The 22,234-nt window shown below is 38.0% G+C and overlaps 2 protein-coding genes across 2 annotated transcripts in view; both read left to right on the top strand.

Annotated features, from left to right (window-relative positions):
• LOC121380632 (solute carrier family 28 member 3-like) overlaps positions 1-7,630 on the top strand; it is a 50,209-nt gene extending 42,579 nt beyond the window's left edge. The window contains exons 9-12 of the mRNA XM_041509539.1: positions 1,710-1,878; positions 4,572-4,835; positions 6,111-6,291; positions 7,064-7,630. Coding sequence (XP_041365473.1) covers positions 1,710-1,878; positions 4,572-4,835; positions 6,111-6,291; positions 7,064-7,101 — 652 coding nt within the window. The 3' untranslated portion in view covers positions 7,102-7,630. The remainder of the gene's footprint in view (positions 1-1,709; positions 1,879-4,571; positions 4,836-6,110; positions 6,292-7,063) is intronic.
• A 9,781-nt stretch (positions 7,631-17,411) lies between these two features.
• On the top strand, positions 17,412-21,410 carry LOC121381612. The gene is made up of 3 exons (XM_041510947.1): positions 17,412-17,502; positions 20,808-21,054; positions 21,302-21,410. Exons 1-3 carry the CDS (start codon positions 17,412-17,414, stop codon positions 21,408-21,410), a joined length of 447 nt encoding a protein of 148 aa, XP_041366881.1.
• The last annotated feature ends 824 nt before the right edge of the window (positions 21,411-22,234 follow it).

The following is a 22,234-nucleotide window of genomic DNA, read 5'->3' as shown; positions in this document are numbered from 1 at the left end:
AACGTTATAACACGTGTATTATATAGAGAATAATACAGGAGTGACCGTTATATACCATTTATCTTATAATGAATTGTTTTAAAACGTATTTAATGAGCGAAAGCGAGTTGGAAATGTTTTTAAACAACGAGTTATAAGATAAATTGTATGTAATGAACGCGAATGTAGTATTCGATTTCTTATATACCCCCCACCCCCCCAAAAAAAAAAGAAAAAAGAAAGAAAAGAAAAAAAGACCCCCCCCCAAAAAAAAAAAAACCAAAAAAAAAAACAACAACAACCAACCAACCAACAGACAAACAAACAAACAAAAAACAACAACAACCCACAAAAAAAAAGGTTTTAACTGAAACCTATACACGGCCTTAGCGCTTATAGTTAACTTGTGCGTCACAGACAAGCCAATTTCAGGTTAACTTGTACGTCACAGACAAGTCAATTTTAGGTTAACTTGTACGTCACAGACAAGTCAATTTTAGGTAACTTGCACGTCACAGAGTGATCGATTTCGACCGTGCTTCTTCCATTGGATGTATGGCATTGGTGACCTGTTCATCACCTAGGAGCAGCCAACCGTATGTCTTTAAAATGTTATGGTACGTATATGTGTTAACGAGTATGTGTTAGCAAAAATAATGAATGATGATCTCACTAAATGATGTGTAAGAATGTAAGATTCCATCATATACTGACATGTGAGATAGAAAAAATACACCCGAAGTAGTGGAAATTTCGATCTGGGACGAGGATTGCCGAATCCCAAGGTCGACATTTTCACCATCGAGGGTGTACTTTTTCTATTCTACATGGCCTCATATGATGGAGTCTTTTTCTCTCATCCATTCAGTAAATAAACTATTATTATTTTACATGAAGTCAAAGATGACTGAAAAAAAGTAACTTTTTAAAATGATTTTGACCATTTTATCATAAACTGCATTATCGTATTTGCCGTGTTTGTTTCACGTGCTAAATACAATTTAACACGACAAATTAACAATATAGCTTTTATAATGAAGGTTTTAACAAAATATCGATTTAAAATTGTTATCTGATGGCCTCACATCACCATTTCGCATTAATATGACGTCATATTACCAACGACGTCATATTAAGCACAATCACTAAGTCTTGATATCTCATCTGGGATAGAAATTTCTTAAATAGTTTTCTTTCATGGGATAACTCTGACCCACATACCCGAGGATGAAAGAAATCTTGTTATATCAAGTATGTTATGACATGTGTTCAACCTCATTGTAAGTGTGCATTACATTTTACTATATTTTGTATTATATCTTGTTACAACGTCTGCTAAATCTTGAGACGTATTAAATTCATTATAGCATGTGTTAAATTCATTATAACAGATGTGTTAAATTTGTTATAACAGATGTGATAAATTAGTAATAACATGTGTTAAGTTGTTATAACCGATGTGTTAAATTTGTTATAACAGAAGTATTAAATTTCGTTCAACAAATGTGTTAAATTTGTCACAACAAATGTGCTAAATTCGTAATAATAGATGTGTTAAATGTGTTATGACGGATGTGTTAAATTTATTATAACAGATGTATTAAATTCGTTGTATACATTTTGTCGTAACACTTGTCGTAGCGTTTTCCAACACTGTTAATTCCGAATCAAATTGATAATCCATTGCGAAAATTTCAAATTAAACCTCACTATTGACGTTTCTGTTTCAGCGAAGAAAGAAACATGATTGACGCAATATCGAAAGGGGCGACAACCTCGATAAAACTAATCGCTAACATTATCGTAAATGTGATCGCTTTTTTGTCTCTACTGGCCTTTGTGGACGCCACATTGACCTGGTTTGGCGAACAAGTTGGTGTGGAGAAGCTTACATTCGAGGTGAGTTAACTATATTTATTACATAGGCGTTGGGAGATACGTCATATATCCACATATTTCACAATGTACACACACACACACACACTGTCTCTCTGCTGCTAATCGAAAACAGTAGCCTATTGTGTGACGGCAGCGGGTTTCCTTTGATTACTTGCGTGGTCCTTAACCTCATGTCCACTGGCAGCAGGTTTCCTCTCTCATTATCTGCATGATCCTTAACTTTATATCCGATGGCAGCAAGTTTCTTCCCTCATTATCTGCGTGGTCCTTAACCTTATGTCCGATGGCAGCAAGTTTCCTCTCATTATCTGCGTGGCCCTTAACCGTATGTCCGATGGCAGCAGGTTTCCTCCCTCATTATCTGCGTGGTCCTTAACCTTATGTCCGATGGCAGCAGGTTTCCTCCCTCATTGTCTACGTGGTCCTTAACCGTATATCCGATGGCAGCAGGTTTCCTCCCTCATTTTCTGCGTGGTCCTTAACCTTATGTCCGATGGCAGCAGGTTTCCTCCCTCATTTTCTGCGTGGTCCTTAACCTTATGTCCATGGCAGCAGGTTTCCTACCTCATTATCTGCGTGGTCCTTAACCTTATTTCCGAAACCATAATTATAACCGTAATTAAAATGTGTTGTGCGTCAATAAATAAAATATTCCTTCTGGTTTTTTTGTCCTTCGGTAAATTGTTGTAAATCCGTTGCATACACGAATATTTAGGGTCACCTGCAGCGATTGGGTGGTTGTGCACACATTGAGAACCCAGACTTGATTCGCCACTACTACAACATCTGAAAACGACGACGTTGAGAAACGCTGGGCTGGGTTTAGGGCTGGGAATGTTCACCACCTTTCTATACTAGTGATCACCGACTGGTATAGTATAGGCTCTGCAAGACGTGCACTGTTATATAAGTGTTGAGAAATGATAAAAAGACATGTGAAAGACGTGCACTGTTATGTAAGTGTTGAGAAATGATAAAAAGACATGTGCAAGACGTGCACTGTTATGTAAGTGTTGAGAAATGATAAAAAGACATGTGCAAGACGTGCACTGTTATGTAAGTGTTGAGAAATGATAAAAAGACATGTGCAAGACGTGCACTGTTATGTAAGTGTTGAGAAATGATAAAAAGACATGTGCTAGACGTGCACTGTTATGTAAGTGTTGAGAAATGATAAAAAGACATGTGCAAGACGTGCACTGTTATGTAAGTGTTGAGAAATGATAAAAAGACATGTGCAAGACGTGCACTGTTATATAAGTGTAGAGTGTGATAAAAAGACATGTGCAAGACGTGCACTGTTATGTAAGTGTTGAGAAATGATAAAAGGACATGTGCCAGACGTGCACTGTTATGTAAATGTTGAGAAATGATAAAAAGACATGTGCAAGACGTGCACTGTTATGTAAGTGTTGAGAAATGATAAAAAGACATGTGCTAGACGTGCACTGTTATGTAAGTGTTGAGAAATGATAAAAAGACATGTGCAAGACGTGCACTGTTATATAAGTGTAGAGGTGGATAAAAAGACATGTGCAAGACGTGCACTGTTATGTAAGTGTTGAGAAATGATAAAAAGACATGTGCTAGACGTGCACTGTTATGTAAGTGTTGAGAAATGATAAAAAGACATGTGCAAGACGTGCACTGTTATGTAAGTGTTGAGAAATGATAAAAAGACATGTGATAGACGTGCACTGTTATGTAAGTGTTGAGAAATGATAAAAAGACATGTGCAAGACGTGCACTGTTATATAAGTGTAGAGTGTGATAAAAAGACATGTGCCAGACATGCACTGTTATATATATTAGTGTAGACAAACTGCATAATAATATTCGCCAGTACTAGGAATCTGTGTATCCAATGCAGGTGTTCTTTAATGGGACTATGCTGAGTTTGCTGCCATGGTAACAGGTTTAGAACATACGGATACCTTTTGATTACTAAAATGATATATTAAAGATAGTTGTTTGCTAAGAATATCAGCATCTGTATAAACAAGGTGTTTGTTGTCGTCTTAAAGCTGTATCTTAACCGGACGCGAGTGACGCGAGCGATTCGAGCGATTATTTTAGAAATCATCGATTTGAATTTCCATATCCTAATTGAACACGTGCGACGCGACATATTTATTCGTCGCGTCGTAAGCTGTATCCTAAATCTGTATCCTAACCAGCCGCGAGCGACGCGACAGATTTATATGTCGCGTCGCACGCGTGCGGTTAGGATACGGCGATTGAAATCAATGATTTCTAAAATAATCACTCGCGTCGCTCGCATACGGTTAGGATACAAATTAATGCTTGTGGTAGCCGAAATCAGATTTTGCCTCTCAATAATTTCATACTTACTATTTTAAAAGAATATTTATTACGAGGTAAAATGAAAAATGACTGCTACAACCGCAAACAGGCCAGGATTTTGGGGCAACCTACACTATGTATGTATGGAGATGATTTTATAAAACAATTTTTATAGTACAGTTTTAAAAAAGAAGGTTTGATTGGGGGGGGGGGGGGGCGCTCCAGCTACGCCGCTATCTTTCACTGACTGCAAACTCTTGACAGTGAGTTTAAAGTATTATCCTTTGCTGTAGTCAGGTGACCTAGGTAGCACTAAATAGTCATCCTCAGCCCATCTATAGTTTGTTTTCTTATATTACAATAATATAGTATATTTGTTTCGGTTGCAGCTGATATGTTCCTACGTGCTCTACCCTGTGGCTCTTGCTATGGGCACCCATCCACAGGACTGTCGGCGGGTCGCTAGGCTTGTAGGGGTGAAAACGTTCACCAATGAATTCATCGCTTACAAACGCCTGAAGGTGTTGCTTGAAAATAAAAGGCAGTGGTTAAACTACTCACAGATTTACAACAGCACTGATGATTGGAGGTGGGACGGTCTGGACGCCATCCTTGTGCAAACAAACGAAACGCTGACTGGAGGATTTTTATCTGTGAGTTGGGATTGGCTTAAACTTAAAAGTTGCTTGGCCGCATTTGAACTGTGTCGATTTAGGTATATGTACAGTTTTGTTTGTGAGAGTTATTCTGAAGTGAACTGATGTTGTACTTACATCAGATTGATGTCAAGGCCAAAAGTGTAATGGAAGTTACAGAAAATGTTTTTGCATAATTTTATCTTTCAATAATATGTAAAAGCATTGCCTTAAAGCCGCACACCCTAGTTCCATCCAGCGAAAATAAATTATAATTTGGTTAATCTACAAACCTGTAACACACTTAGATCACGTTTTTATCAAATGGAGTGAAAAAGCAGGTTTTATATCGATAAATACCATGGGAATCCCCATGTCCCAATTGCTTGAAATAATTTTGAAAGTTAGTATTCTGATGTCACCGGTAGATGTCGCTCGAAGCACAACAATGCCTACGTCACGACAAATTTCACAGAGTGCGCACAGACTTGGGGTGCGTTCTTTTCACCTCTCCTGGACATGTTCCAACTGTTCTGTCCTGGTTGTATCTCCTCTCCAGATATCGTAAGACTTAGCAAAATTATTGGTTTTAAGGGTTTGTAACGTTTTTTATTGAGACACTTACTTGTTTGAACTTTATTGTTACTGAAAATGTTCACGAACTGTGAAGAAAAATCTCACAAATGAACAACAACAAATCGGATGTTGATTGCGCGAACCGTGCACGAGAAAACAAACCGAACCAAAATGATAACGGTCACGTGGTATACCAACATCTGTGACATTGAAATGGAAATATCCCGTCTAAAAATAGATTAGACCTTGTCTGCTCAACGGTTTTTTCTCAAACATGCGTTCGTTTTCAAGAAATAAGAAAAATGCATTTTGTGGTATTACAAAAACCAGGATTACCAGGATTACCAAAAAACACTTCAGGTGAATGGAAATGTATATTCTAAATAATAAACGGTAAGTAAAGTGCAATTTTATTTGTGAAAAAATGGGTTTAATAGCGAAAAACAACGCCGTAATGGTTAACAACTAGCCGTAACTAGGGTGTGTCCCTTTAATAATATACTCGAGTTGCCAATACTAACTATTCGTTAATAGATTACCAAACAACACTTCATATCGGCGCAGCAGCAGGGTGTTTTTATGTAATGTTGCAAAGATATTTTTATACGATTTTCCTCGTTACATAAATTTTAAAAGACGCATCTTCTAAATGTATTTGACTAACAACATCTGCTGTAATATATAATTTAACATTGTTTTGACCGATTTCTGTTGAAGATGCGCTCCGAGGTGATCGCTACATACGCATTGTGCGGATTTGCCAATGTCGGATCTATTGGAGTTTTACTAGGAGGGTTGTCTGCTCTTGCTCCGAAAAGGAAACCAGAAATGTCGAGGATAATTGTGAGAGCCATGATTGCCGGCAACATTGCTTGTTTTATGACGGCGTGTATCGCAGGTGAGGCGATCAAAACGTACCCCCACCACACACACACAGAGACACACACACAAAGACAGACATACTCTCACTCACTCTCTCACACACACACACACACACACACACACAGAGAGAGAGAGAGAGAGAGAGAGAGAGAGAGAGAGAGAGAGAGAGAGAGAGAGAGAGAGAGAGAGAGAGAGAGAGAGAGAGAGAGAGAGAGAGAGAGAGAGAGAGAGAGAGATAACGAGAGGCAGCGATGATGGCATTCATGAATCACTGTCAAAACAGTAATGATATCAGGTTTGTGTGTGTGTGTATGTGTGTCTGTGTTTATCTGTTTGTGTGTGTGTTTGTGTGTCTCTCGTATGAACAAACAAAAAAAACAAAAAAAACCCAAACAAACAAAATCATCCGCAAACTTTTGCGGAAGATTTTTTTTTCATACTCGGATGGACGTAAAGGAAATAACAGACAAACCTCAATTATTTTAAACAATAACGCTCAATAAGAAGTAACAATACAAAGTGACGTCATCAGATATGACGTTCCCTGACGACGTTAGTTTTACGTTCATCGAGAAATGAATAAACTCACATTGCTACGACTGGACATGTGCCCCCCACTTTTCAGATATTTTGCTTTGTATTTGCTTTATAGTGTAAAAGTGTGTAAATATAAGTGTGTCCCCCACTTTTTGGCACCTCCCTACGCCACTGATATATATCCAGTGACATTGTTAATATATGAAATGATATGCACGTTGTTGATTTATTCAAAAAAATTGTTTTTGTAGGATTGTTTTTCGATGAATCGAGAGAGAGTGTGTTGTAAGTTACCGAATATGTTCTTCCAGTGAAGTGCCACCGAGTGATGAAGTGAACTGCCATGTCAACACGTAATTAACATGTAGCAACCACTAGTAATTAAAACACAATGTGTACACACCCTGCTTCGGAAGACGGCAGTCACTGGGTGAGCCAGCTGTAGTTAATATCATTTTCATCTGAGGCGACAATGCAGTATCTTCATAGTTGAAGTGCATAAAATAAACAGGTCTTTTGTTTCATACAATTTACTGTGATATGTTTTAGCAACGCATTCCAGTAATATAGCAGTTGGCGGACCAGAAACATTTGACATTTTATTCTCTTACAACAATGCTCATGCTATTTACCTCATGGGCAAGGTCTTATTATTTTAGTAACATAATTAAAACGTCTACATTTTAGTATGACATGACCGAGATGTTTGAAAAGAAAAAGGATAACAAAGAAAGCTTGCCGTTGAACAGCAGTTGATTAATACTGGCTTGTCGACGTGTATTGCTGGTAGAAACAAATAAAGAGCACATGGTATTTGAGACCGCATTTACTTCTCTTCTAGAGCTGCGGGCGGGGTGTAGCCCACTTGTAAAGCGCTTGCTCCATGGGCGGATCCAGGAAATATTTTTACGGGGGGACCAAAAAAGAAGGGCACATTGACTCGTCAAAAGGGCACCTTACTACAAGTTTTGATATTTACAATTAATATGAATTCCTACAGTTCTACGTCATAATATACTAGCAATAATGAAGTAAATTGGCGTCACTCGCGTTAGAACCTCAATGGGGCCCCATTGAGACTCAATAACACAGACACATATCTGCAAGCTTGCGCATGTACACGAAAATCTTGATTTCATTTATCTACAATATAATTATTGTTTACTTAAAAAAAAAAAAATTCTACAAACAAAAAGGGCACTTGGACATTTTGAGGGCACTTGAACCATTTTTTGGGGGGACGCGTCCCCCTGGTCCCCCCCCCCCCCCTTGGATCCGCCCATGTGCTCGATGCGCGGTCGGTCTGGGATCGATCCCCGTCGGTGGGCCCAATGGGATATTTCTCGTTCCAGCCAGTGCACCACGACTGGCATATCAAAGGCCATGGTATGGACTACCCTGTCTGTGGGATGGTGCATATAAAAGATCCCTTGCTGCTAATCGAAAAGAGTAGCCCATGAAGTGGAGACAGCGGGTTTCCTCTCTCTCTATATATATGTGTGTGTGGTCCTTAATATAACCGTAAATAAAATGTGTTGAGTGCGTCGTTAAATAAAACATTTCCTTTCTTCCTTCTTCGACATTTCATTCCACTGTAAAATTATAATGTCGCGACTAATTGGAATAAGAAAAAGTAATAATAAACAAGAATTCCATAAACATATTAGGTGAATAAAAATAATATTTGTGATGTAACATCCAGGATAAAACTAGTTCTTAAAAAAATATTAAATTCATATTGTTATGGAGCACTGGCTGGGACGAGAAATAGCCCAGTGGGCACACCGACGAGAATCGATCCTAGATCGATCGCGCACTAGGCGAGCGCTGTACGACTGAGCTACGTCCCTTCCCGAAATGGCGAAGAGGGCAGGAACCACAAAACGGCAAAATGCTTCATACATGCTCAAATATGAACTTCAAAATTTATAATTATATGAACTACGTTATTAGAATGTATAATCAGATACTATATGATATTCAGTTTTAAAGCTTTATACTCAGACTAATAACGTGGTTAATATTATGTATTGCGGGGATGCTTAAATAATCATACCAGGCGTAGGAGCGAATCTCGACTGTTTAAAACAAATCTGGGAAGTTATAACGACTAGAGCTGCAGATAGTATTCTGTATTAATTGAAACACTATATGCCACCAGCAGCAAGTAGTCATTTATTTGTTTGCAGAGGCGGATCAAGGGAGAGGGGCAGGGGCCCCGGCCCCCCTACATTTTGTGAGTTATAATTTTATTATATATGTATATATATATTTTTTACTATTCCTCTCCAAACCTCCCCAAAGTTCCCTTGGCATTCCGCCTCATGTCATTGAGGCCCCCATAAATGGATTTTCTGGATCCGCCACTGGTTTGCCCTGATACTTTAATACTGAAAAGTCAATAGTTTCAACTACAACTGAAAGGTAACCTATAGTTGCTCGTCTTTAATTACTACCACAGCTCTAGATCAAAATTAGATTTTGCTATTTAATTGTAAAATATAATAAACACACATTTTATTTTTTTGCCAAAAAATATACATTTTGTAGGCATACATACATATTTATAGGAAGATAACACTCACGGTTATTTTTACGATACTCTACTTTTGGACTCGTTTTTAATAAAAACATTTTATGCAGGTGCTTCTACGCCCCCGACCAAGCTGTATACAAAAGCAATTTAGTTTATATGTTATTTTTTAATATATATATATATCTATCTACATATACATACATATACATATATATGTTTGTTTTTACTGTATTTTTAAAAATATTAGTTTACATAGTACATTTGTATACATAGCTTTATCAGCACAATACTGCTTTATGATATGTTCTTGAAATAAACGAACTAAGCAGATTTCGACGCCTTGTGTTTAGTCTGTTCAAGCATATCGTTTTGATGGCATGTTTACATTTTAGAATCACAGTGATAGAAAGAACCACCAACTGAGGAGGAAAACGGCGAGCTCCTGTGGCAATGGGTGTTTAAAAGAATTCCCTTAACAGAACTTCAGTTACTATATAACAGTAATAACTGCTGTGTTTGAAATATTCTTACTATTTCTGAGAAAACAGCAACAAAGCAGCAAGCAGCAGCAGCAGCAGCAGCAGCAGCAACAACAACAATGCAGAGCACACTATTAAATATACTGATAAATTAAAGTAAATCAAATTAATGAAAGCATTAAATTAATGATTTTCGCCCTCAAAATAATTCGAGCAATATTTCTGTAAAATACTTAAGTTTGTTTTTTGCTTGAAACATTATTCCATGCACATCCATATATGCATTCAGACATCGTTTTGTTTACGGATGGTGTAGAAAGGGTTTTGAAACCCGAACTGATTCGCCCTATAAAAGTGGCAGTCTTACAGATGGAAGAAGGAGAAGTTTGTTTTCTTTAATGACACCATTGGAGCACATTGATTAATTAATCATCGGCTATTGGATGTCAGACATTTGGTAATTTTGACACGTAAAGAAAGAAGTGTTTTATTTAACGACGCACTCAACACATTTTATTTACGGTTATATGGCGTCAGACATATGGTTCAGGACCACACAGATTTTGAGAGGAAACCCGCTGTCGCCACTACATGGGCTACTCTTCCGATTGGCAGCAAGGGATCTTTTATTTGCGCTTCCCACAGGCAGGATAGCACAAACCATGGCCTTTGTTGAACCAGTTATGGATCACTGGTCGGTGCAAATGGTTTACACCTACCCATTGAGCCTTGCGGAGCACTCACTCAGGGTTTGGAGTCGGTATCTGGATTAAAAATCCCATGCCTCGACTGGGATCCGAACCCAGTACCTACCAGCCTGTAGACCGATGGCCTGCCACGACGCCACCGAGGCCGGTCATTTTGACACGTAGTCATCAGAGGAAACCCGCTACATGTTTCCTACTGTAGCAAGGGATCTTTTATATGCACCATCCCACAGACATCATAGCACATACCAATGCCTTTGATATTCCAGTCGTGAGGCACTGGTTGGAACGAGAAATAGCCCAGTGGACCCACCGACGTCCTACGGATGGAGTTGGAACCCTATATAGTGGATAAGATCAGCTCTCTGTAGACACAGCACCTGGCAGGTAGTCGTGGCTCACTTTCGTCACGATTCAATCGCAATTTCTTTTGGAATCGATCTTGTACAGATATATGGTATTGAATGGGGGAGGGATCTAGCTGAGGCGGTAGATCGCTCTCCTAAGACCAGTAAGAGGCTTTGGTCGTAGGATCGAACCCCCTCGGTGGATCCGTTCTCTGACTGGCTTATTTTCTTGTCAAAACCACGACTGATATATCAAAGGCCGTGGTATGTGCTGTCCTGTCTGTGGAAAAGTACATATAAAATATCCCTTAGCCTACTACTAATAGAAAAATGTAGCAGGTTTACTGTTTAAGACTACATGTTAGAATTATCATATATTTGACATCCAGTTACCGATTATTAAGAAATCGATGTGCTCTAGTAGTGTCGTTAAACAAAACAAACTTTAAAATACGCTAATGACAGATTCGTAATCGTCAAGTGTGTCACTTCTTCTATTACACATTATTAGAATTGTATATGGTCTTGGTGTATTACTAGCCAGTAAATTAACGCATAGTAGTATTATACCTGTTGGTTTTGAATGCGAGGTATCATGAATGATCGATGAAGAGAACAAGTTGGATACTCCCAACACTTCGCGAACGATTAATCAGTTTTTCAGGGCCGTACCCCACTAAGTTGCCCCCTAAGACTCTCACTATTTAATTTTTTTACTCCTGAAAATAGCATACACATCTCAGGGTTTAATTTGTATAGTGTTTCATTTGTTTATTAAAAGTAGTGCCCTCCCCCCCTCCCCCCTCTCCCCCCCCCCCGAATTTTGATCAGGGTAAGACCCTGGTTTTAAAGGTACTATGTCAAAGTTGCAATAATGCCGGTTCCCGCCAAAAAATATTAATTTTGAATTATTAATCTTTGAAACATAGTTTATACCTTCAACTATATGCCTATAAACAATCACAACCAAATAATTCCATTTACTAGTAGACTAGGCTTTTTAATTAATTATCATGCTAGAGTTAATTATGGAACGATTATGTGCGGGAACGTTTAATGTTTAGTTATTTATTACAAATGAATGCATGAATGAATGAATGTTTGTTTAACGACACCCCAGCACAAAAATACATATCGGCTATTGAGACAATAACCAAATATTGTAGTTTCGACTTTGACATAGGGCCTTTAAAGTTAAAAGTTTGTTTTGTTTAACGACCCCACTAGAGCACATCCATTTCTTAATCATCGATTACTAGATATCAAATATTTGATAATTCTAACGTAGTTTTAGAGAAGAAACCCGCTACATTTTTCTATTAGCAGTGCTTTTCCACAGACCTGACAGCTAAATCCCTCTCCCATTCAATACCATATATATTTTTATATATACAAGACTGATTCTAAAAGTAGTTGTGATAGAGATGGTAGGAAAAACTTCAGAGAAAATCCGCAACATTTTTCCATAAGCAGCAAGGGCTCTTTTATACCCACTCCCCCCCCCCCCCCCAACAGGCCAGCACATACCACAGCCTTCGATATATCAGTTGTGGAACACTGGTTAAGACCTGAAAACACGGGGGCCGCGGAGACCACAGTCTCCAACTTTTCCCTGTTATTGGTATCAAAAGGCAGGGAATGGTATATTTTAACACCTGAATTTCACACTTTTCCCTGGGAAAATGTTCCCGAACACCCTAACAAGTGGAAGTCCTCAAATCCATGTACAGTTAAACCTCGCCTAACGACCACCCCATTTCTAAAACCGCCCCTCTATAAAGACCAATATTTTAAAGACCGGAATAGTTCCATATTATTTTAAAGTAAAAATACTCCGGTATTAAGACCACCCCACTACTACGGATTACGACCAGTAAAGTCAGACCCAATGGTCGTTTTCAATAAATTTTTACACCAAAAATGAGACCACACAAATTACCTGTCACAAAGCGACAAACAAATAAACAAATAAATAATGTGGTAAAATATTGTCTAGTTAAAATTGATGTATTTTCCAATCAGCAGACGAACAATAAACTTTCTAGCTAATAAGTGATTATGTAACTGAAGACAAAGGTATTTTCGTACCAGCAAACAGCTGGTCTACAAATTAGTACGTCATGGTTAATTTGTGAAATGTGACTCAAACGTCACGCGTGTTTATTACCTTTGATCAGTGGACATTAGAGCTGTAACGATACGGGAGGTCGCGATACGATACGTATTCCGATACCTGGGTCGCGATGCGATACGTATCCCGATACCTGGGTCGCGATGCGATACGTATGCCGATACCTGGGTCGCGATGCGATACTATCGCAATACTTAACTTTTCATATCAATCATCGACAATTAAACTGTTTAGTTTAAGTTTATGGAACATGATAACCTTAATTAAAATGTAAGACATGACACAATCTGTATTAGGCTGGGTTTCCATAGAAGTTCACTTTTCACGTGTCATGATTAACGTTTCCCTATTCACTTTCATGACGGTTTCCACCAAGTCCATTTGTCACTTTCGTTTTCCAGTACCATAATTCCCACACCGTGCCATAATCTAATCCTTTCCACCCAGTTAGCAACCAAACATCAATCAAAGATTTTTGTCAAATGTACCCAAAATCAATGCAGGAAGAAACTACAGTATTTAAATTTTCAACATAATTTAACTACAAAGCAATTTGTGACAAACAACAAGGATAAACTAATTTAAAAAGGCATACTTACAAATCTAGTGTAACTGTACTTCACCAAAAACGAGCATGTTCGTTTCTTTAAAGGGACATTCCCGAGTTTGCTGCATTGTAAGATGTTTTTGACTAATAAAATAGTTCTACGATTAAATTTACATATTAAATATATTTTCTTGTTTGAAATATCAGTGTCTGTATATTCAATGTGTTTCTGGTCGTCTTAATATTTGTAAGAAGCCCAAACTGGATTTTGTCCTCAAATAATTTCGTACGTACGAAAAAAATTTATTTTAGGAAATATAATGAAATTTAAACTAGTACAAATATTAGAACGATCAGAAACACGTTTAATATACAGCCACTAACGTTTTATGCAGAAAACTATATTTGATATATAATTATAATCGTTAAAAGTCTCTGTTAGTCAGTAACATTTAAAAAATTGCAGCCAACTCAGGAATGTCCCTTTAATCACTCATGACCCATGCATGAAGATGTAAAGTGACACGTGGACGCCTATGGAGCCTGCACTTTGAAAATGACTTGTTCGTTCTTCTGTTCATGCGTGCATGGTGAAAAGTGTATCATTACACGTGAAAGTGAACTTCTATGGAAATCCAGTCTTACAAAATAGTTTTATTGTCACTTGACACGCGTCACTTGACAATAAAATGAAATAAAAATGAAATTAAAATGAACGTGACATGCTTGTTCAATGCAGTTCAATGGAATTTCAGGTTGTTATTGAGAAAAATCCACTTGTTAATATATTTACGTTTCAATGCAGACCACGGGACAGTTATAACATCCCCTGCTGTACAGACGTAGAGGGAACACACAGATACTTTTTGGCAACAGTAGCAAGCATAGGAATGTACACTGAATTTGTCTTCCACCATAGTAAAGGACAGCTTAGTAAATTGCATAAACAAAAATAAACCTATGATGTACGTAAAGATATCAACATCGATGACTATTAATAGACACCTCAAATGCTGGGTAATTCCAGAAACTGAACGTTGAAATTACGTTTTCATTGCTCTACTGTGCATGTTCCTAAATTTGTTAATTTCTGCTTCAACTTGTTTACCAAAAAGTATTAAAACATGAATGTATCGTATTGTATACCGATACAGCCGTCCTGAATCGATGTATCGTATCGTGGCCCTCGTATCGCGATACAGCCGTCCTGAATCGATGTATCGTATCGTGGCCCTCGTATCGCGATACGATACTGTATCGCCGTATCGTTACAGTTCTAATGGACACCTTATCACATCGGTAGGGTGTTATTGATCCAGTAAGTTGCAATTGTTGACAATAGTTAACACACCCAAGCTTAAAAAATCTGAAGGAAGCTTACCACTTGATTATTCTTGCAGTCCAGTGCAAATGACAAAGATACATCGTCATCACCTATTTCTTTCATCAGTTGAGACATTGTTGACGACATTTCGGAAGGATTGTGGGACGTAAAATGCACAATAAATATATTCACCAACAATCATCATTCTGAATATTCGTAATTCGGTATAAGGACCACCCCACCAATAAGACCAGCTTTAATAAGTCCCACCGATGGTCGTAATAGCGGAGTTTCACTGTTGTATTCCCCAGACCACAGAACTGACAGTGTCATCCCACTTTCAAATTAACTACACCTCCACTCCGCAGATCCTGGACCTTGCACAGGGTGGGGGCCAGTATTGAAATGGGGTCCCTGTACCTACCACTGGGTACCAGCTTTAATCATAACGTTACTGAGGCCGGTTACAGAACGATTATAAACATGCACATATAACAAATAAATATAAATATATATATAAAGAAACCAGTCAGTATTAAAAGAGTCTATGTATACACACATAAATAGATACATTTTAAAATCAGTATTCATTCAACTTATTTTCGTGCTTATAACCAATTGCGGTTCAAGCACGCTGTCCTAGGCACGCACCTTAGCTATCTGTTCAAGACAGAGCTAATGGCTAGTGAGAAAAAAGTGGGTATAGTGGCCTTAGTCAGCAAAAGATCTAGCTAAATAATAATTTTTAAAAAGGTTTAACGACACCACTAGAGCACACTGATTTATTAATCATCGGCTATTGGAAGTCCAACATTTGGTAATTTTGACATATGGTCTTAGAGAGGAAACCAGCTACAATTTTCCATCATTAGCAAGGGATATTTTATATGCACTATCCCACAGACAGGACAGCACATATTGCGGCCAATTTAAATAATTTGTAATATGTGAATATAATGTTATGTGCTATCATTAGCAAGGGATATTTTATATGCACCATCCCACAGACAGGACAGCACATATTGCGGCCAATTGAAATAATTTGTAATATGTGAATATAATGTTATGTGCTATCTTAAAATGTAAGTCAACAAATTCCGAAGTCTTATCACAATAATGTATAATTTTCCAAACTGTCTTCCAATCGTGGCCTAACCACGACGCCACCGAGGCCGGTGATATATAGGAAGGAAGGAAATGTTTTATTTAACGACGTACTCAACACATTGTATTTACGGTTATATGGCGTCGGAGATGGTTAAGGACCACACAGATGTTAAGAGAGGAAACCCGCTGTCGCCACTTCATGGGCTACTCTTTTCAAGGAGTCTTTTATATGCACCATCCCACAGACAGGGTAGTACATACCACGGCCTTTGTTACACCAGTTGTGGAGCACTGGCTGGAACGAGAAATAGCCCAATGGGCCCACTGGCGGGGATCGATCCTAGACCGACCACGCATCAAGCAAGCGGTTTACCACTGGACTACGTTCTGCTCCGTTCGAGCTAAATAGCACACTTTAAATTGTGCTTGTTTCTGGGTTTTTTGAAAAAAAGAATTACCAACGTATTTCAGTTCAGAGTTCTTATTATTTACTACATATAAGATGATAACGAAAAACTCATCTCTAATATTGCTCATGTTTTTGTTTTTTTCTTTCTTTTTTCTTTCTTTTGTCTGGGTATATTTGACAGAACAGAACAGAACAGAATTTATTTACACTCTGGCCGTTCAGCAACGGCATAGGAGGGCTACATAATATAAAGGAACATATATATATATATATATATATATATATATATATATATATGAAGAATTTGGGATTTACAATATAAATGTATACATGTACACACATTCACTTCACAATATACACATGACAAGATGGTGGTTGACAATATATGCAGTAAATAAGTTATTTTCCAGTATAAACAGTACAATCCTTAAATACTGTTAGTTTGGGTGCATTGGGAGCGTTTAAAGATATTAGTAATAACATTTATTAATTTTGATAAATTCTTTAATACACTGATTCGTTTATTGTTCATGAGTTGTTTGAATTTGAGAGTATTTGGTCGTGTATAATAATAATATGACCATATACCTTTCTCAGATGATGAGCGAGCTTTGCCATTTTGTAATTTTGACAATACTAATTAACCACAGAACTGACACGACACGACAATTCTACAAAACAATTACGGTAATGAACTTACCACTGATAGCTAATTAAGGAGCTGTCAACAAACACACTTTCTTTTGTCAATGCGAACACTTTAAGCTGGTGGCGTTTAGCACCTACTGTGACGGAGTGGAACATGTTGTTACAAGTCAGGTGTCTAGCACACGGGTAATCATGTCACTCAGTGTCGTCTTCCACTCGTTAGAGCTTTACTATCTGTCAGCTACCGCTCTGCTGACAGCGCCGAGCATTACTTAAATACTGCTAGTGATATAGATGAGCCACCATTTCGATTTCATTAGTCAATACCGTAACGTCTTAAATATACAACACGCCTGGTTTTACTATGGAGAGTTACCATTCCAAGACTCGTCTTTTGGACGCGGATTTTTTAAATGCTGATTTCGACAGTGGAATTTCAAACGGAGAATTAAGTGGTAGGTGCATTTAAAAAGATACTGACGACTAAAAAGAAAGTATATTCGATAAGTTTTTCGAAATCGTAAAAACTAAACGAAACACAAGTTGGTTAAAATGTTTTATTTCGAAAGTATAATCATTTAGTGAGATATTAATACTCATTATACTGGTGTTATAGTGCTGTACATAATAATCACCGTCAAATGGGAACATCACTGATTTTATGTTGGGGGGGGGGGGGGGCGGACCTATATTGGGATGACTCACACTATGTGTGACGGAATATGCTCTTATTTCTTTTCGCCTGTGGCGATATTAATTGTTTTAGAGGGCCGTGTGCGGTCCCAATATGCACTTAGACTAGGTGGGCACTTTGTTACGTAATACCTCCGCGCGACGGTGGTCGAGCTGTGCCCAATACACACCCAGACCAGGTGCGGAGGCCATGTGGCCAGTAGTTACGTAATACCTCCGCGAGTTCTGTGCGGAATGGCGACATCTAGTCTGACCATCTAAGAAAATATGTCGTCTTGGTCGCTGTGGAAAATTCACATGATACGTGAAGTACCGCGACGTGCCCCCAGGCGATATTCGGTTTTGTAATAAATAGCTAGGATTTAGATTTATCGAGGAGAAACATATTGGAAGGCCCCAGGGAACGTTAGTCCGTTTGGACTTGGTAAATATTATTTCTGCTCTGTTGTATAACCTTGATGTGATTGATGTGACTTTAACTATTTTAATACTGTATTATACACAATATTATTTAGACAGTGTTTCCGGTAACTGACGAAGTAAATTGTAGGCTTCACTGTTCTAAAAATATAAAGCTTAGCCGGTCATCCTAGAAGACCTAGGTAAACTGTATGTTATTGTCTTTATTGTGATAGGTACCAGTATTAATTCTGTATTACAAGGTTACTGAATGAGTAGTTAAGGGTTAATTAAAAATTAACCAAGTAGGAATAGAGTTGTAATTCCTTTATTAATTAAGTTCCCCTGGAAGCGTTTCTCAATTATCACACGTGTGTGTGTTGTATCACGGTGAAGTGATTAGAATATTGTGGAAACTAGACACCTAGTGATTAACTAATTAAGGGATTAGTTCTGGGTTGTTATTATTATTGTTGTTATTAACTAATTAACTGCGGCAAATATATTTGTCAGCTTAAGGTTAATACAGATTCCAAAGTGTATTGTGTTTTGTTGTGTTTTCTAGTGAACTAAACGTGCTATATATATATATATACTTTATATAGATCTTATCTCTGTTTATACCTAGAACCGAGCCACGCGGGTATTGGACTGCCCGTTACAGAGAGATCTAATAGATATACAGTTAGGAGAGATATTTGGATAATCGTGTTTTATTCAGTTACGGGTATTATAGGATCCCCGTGACACTATGTATGATGTATGTAGGTACATACGTACGTATGTACGTATGTATGTATGTATGTATTGATGTATGCATATCTATATATTGTATTATGTCGAGGTTGACTGTTACATACATAGATATTAACGTACTGGCTCAGGGGATAATTAAATCCTTTCTGGCCTCACAAATTGTCCCATGCCATTGCTGGGACTCGAACCTGTGAACCGAATCGCCCGCAAATAGCAAGGCTAACCACGATACGCTCTGAGCTATCGAAGCTTCCATAAAAACGGAAGTTCTTTAACTCAACCATATGCATGGGGCCTACAATCTACGCGGTCGATCCCGCTTACGTGCATGAAACAGTGGGCAGACCTGGCACTGGCTAGTATGTATTGATGTATGAATATCTATATATTGTATTATGTCGAGGTTGACTGTTACATACATAGATATTAACGCACTGGCGCAGGGGATAATTAAATCCTTTTTGGCCTCACAAATTGTCCCATGCCGTTGCTGGGACTCGAACCTGTGGCACCGAATCGCCCGCAAATTGCAAGGCTAACAACATATGTATGTATATATGTATGTATGTATGTATGTATGTATGTATGTATGTATGTATGTATACATATGTATGTCTGTATGTATACATATGTATGTCTGTATGTATGTATGTCTGTATGTCTGTATGTCTGTATGTATGTATGTATGTATGTATGCATTTATTTATTTATTTATTTATGTATGATTTTATTTATTTATATATGTATGATTTTATTAATTTTAATAGTTTTAAAAATAAGGTTTGATTGGGAGGATGGCCCCTCGTGCCCCCTCCTGCCTACGCCACTGCTGTTAACATCATTAGGAGTAAAATATGCGACTGCACATAAAACATGTTTTGGTGAAAGTCTCATAGAAAGACACATTTTCTAAACTATTCATGAATATGCCTGTTAGTTTAACTTAAATGGACAATGAACAATACTTACAGACGTATTGTTACACAACCTAGCGAGTTGCAGACAGCCACCCTATGGGAAACTTACCACGCAACCGTTACGGTCTAATACACAAGGTTTATAAACACAATTTGACATACCTAGTCTATTGGTGACCGGGCCAGTTTCACAAAGGTGTCTACCGTTAAGCAACAGCTACTGTTAAGCAACCGCTACCGTTAAGCAACAGCTACTGTTAAGCAACCGCTACTGTTTAGCAACCGCTACTGTTAAGCAACCGCTACTGTTAAGCAACAGCTACTGTTAAGCAACCGCTAGCGCAAAAAAACGTTTTCTTCAGACATTTCTTAAAAGTAAATTGTGCCACATTCTTGAATGTATATGTATCAGACAATACTAATGTTACAAGTCTTCATTTCTAGAAAATACAATTTAATATATATAGCCAGGTCATAGCTCGAGTCACCTCTAGCCCTACCCCTTATTGATATTGATAAGAGCCAGGACTCGAGCTAGCCAGGTCAGAAATGCGCACGAGTGTGTATGTGTGTGTGTGTGTGTGTGTGTGTGTGTGTGTGGAGGAAGGGGGGGGGGGGAGACGTTCGGGCGTCGAACTGAACCTTTTTTGCCTAAATTTTGCGAAAGTTTTAATTTTATTATATTATAATTTTCATTTTTTTTTACGATCACCCACCAAACCTCCCCCAAAGTTCCCTTGGTATTCCGCCTCATGTCATTGGGCCCCCCTAAATGGATTTTTTGGATCCGCCACTGATGATATATACTTGGATTGGCTGCACTGTACCTATTCACACATAATATAATGTAGATTGGTTTACATAACTATAGTATGATAATAATAATAATAATAATAATAATAATAATAATAATAAGTAATAGTAATAGTAGCATTTTAATATATATATACACAGTATATCGTTATATATAAACACGTGTCATGTTTCTCATTTAGATAGCGGCTCGACATCTGGCTACTCATCAAGTGATTCCACGTCTCTCAGACATGAACAGCCTGCACTTGTCACTAAAGTTCGACACGAGAGTCCACCGGAAGTGATGATATTTAGCAGCACGAGTGCCCTCTGTGACAGTCTCCAGTACATCCTGACCATGCCCGAGCTGTGTGACGTCACATTCTTAGTGGGTAAAGAGAGAGCGGCAGTGCACGGAGTTAAAGCCATCTTGGCTACACGAAGCAGGTATGTCCGAATCGACGACTATATCATAGGGTGTCGGACACTGTCCGCTATCTCTTCATTGACTAGTTAAACATTCAATCCAGCATTAGGCAGGCCCGTAAAAACCGAAGGGTGGCGGGGGAGGGGTCGGGGACGCACAGTCCAACCTTACTTTTATTTTGTTTGTCCTCTAAAGTTGAAAGTCTTGTTAATGACGAACCACTTGGCAGACGTAATGATAATGTTGCCAAAACGCATCTTACTTCAGGAGGAGCGAGATCTATCTCGACTATAGAGCTCTTGCCTTAGGTACCTGGTCGAAGGATCGAATCCCTTCGGTGGACCCATTCTCTGATTGTGTTTTACTCCATTTCTAAGCATCGTGCCATGATTTATATACCAAAGGCTGTGATATGTTATGGCCGGTCTAATGAAATGCTGTTTATGGTAAATGTAGCGGGTTTTCGCTGAAGACTTAGGGTCAGAATTGCCAAATCTAGTAGCCGTTGATTAATAATAAATGTGCTTTAGAGGTGTTGCTAAACAAAACAAACTTGATGCAGAGATAATATTTGAGAAATAATAATGCTTTTTGTCTTTCATATTTATTTTAAGTATTTACCAAAATTGAATAACATTGTTATTTCAGGGTTATGTACCAGCTGATCTTGTACCACCAGAGGAAAACCAGCGACGAATCATCCAAGAGAAAAGCGAATCGTCGCGGCGTCGTGAATGGGTTGACAATTCCAGTAACAGACTACAGCATTGAGGTGTTCACCAGTTTTGTCAAGTTTCTACACTGTGGAAAGGTCAAGGTCAACATCACTAATGTTGTCGGTAAGATTTTAATGATACAGTTTTTAGAAAAAAACCCCCAAAACTTGTATGTGATGCCATATTAAAAGATGCAATTTTGTTTTCTTCAAAATTGTAATATTCATTATCATAGTATAGATGGATACAGTCCTTTGTGTGGATTATGTTTTAAACTAAGCAAACGATTTTTCTTAAAATAAGAGTGTATTCTCAATCAGGCTTGAATTTGTTGCAATCCCTATTTTAATTTCAAACAGTGCTTTAATATTTGCTAGTACCATAACCATGTATAATTATTAATATTATTGGCTTTTATGGAAAGTATGCCTTTTATGTTTTCCCATTCTACTTTGATGTACGCCTACTCATAAAATTTATTAAT

This window comes from Gigantopelta aegis, chromosome 9, assembly GCF_016097555.1.
Source record: "Gigantopelta aegis isolate Gae_Host chromosome 9, Gae_host_genome, whole genome shotgun sequence".
In the NCBI taxonomy this organism is placed as follows: domain Eukaryota; kingdom Metazoa; phylum Mollusca; class Gastropoda; order Neomphalida; family Peltospiridae; genus Gigantopelta; species Gigantopelta aegis.
Note: the sequence above shows the minus strand (reverse complement) of the source record. Positions and strands in the feature narration are given on the sequence as shown.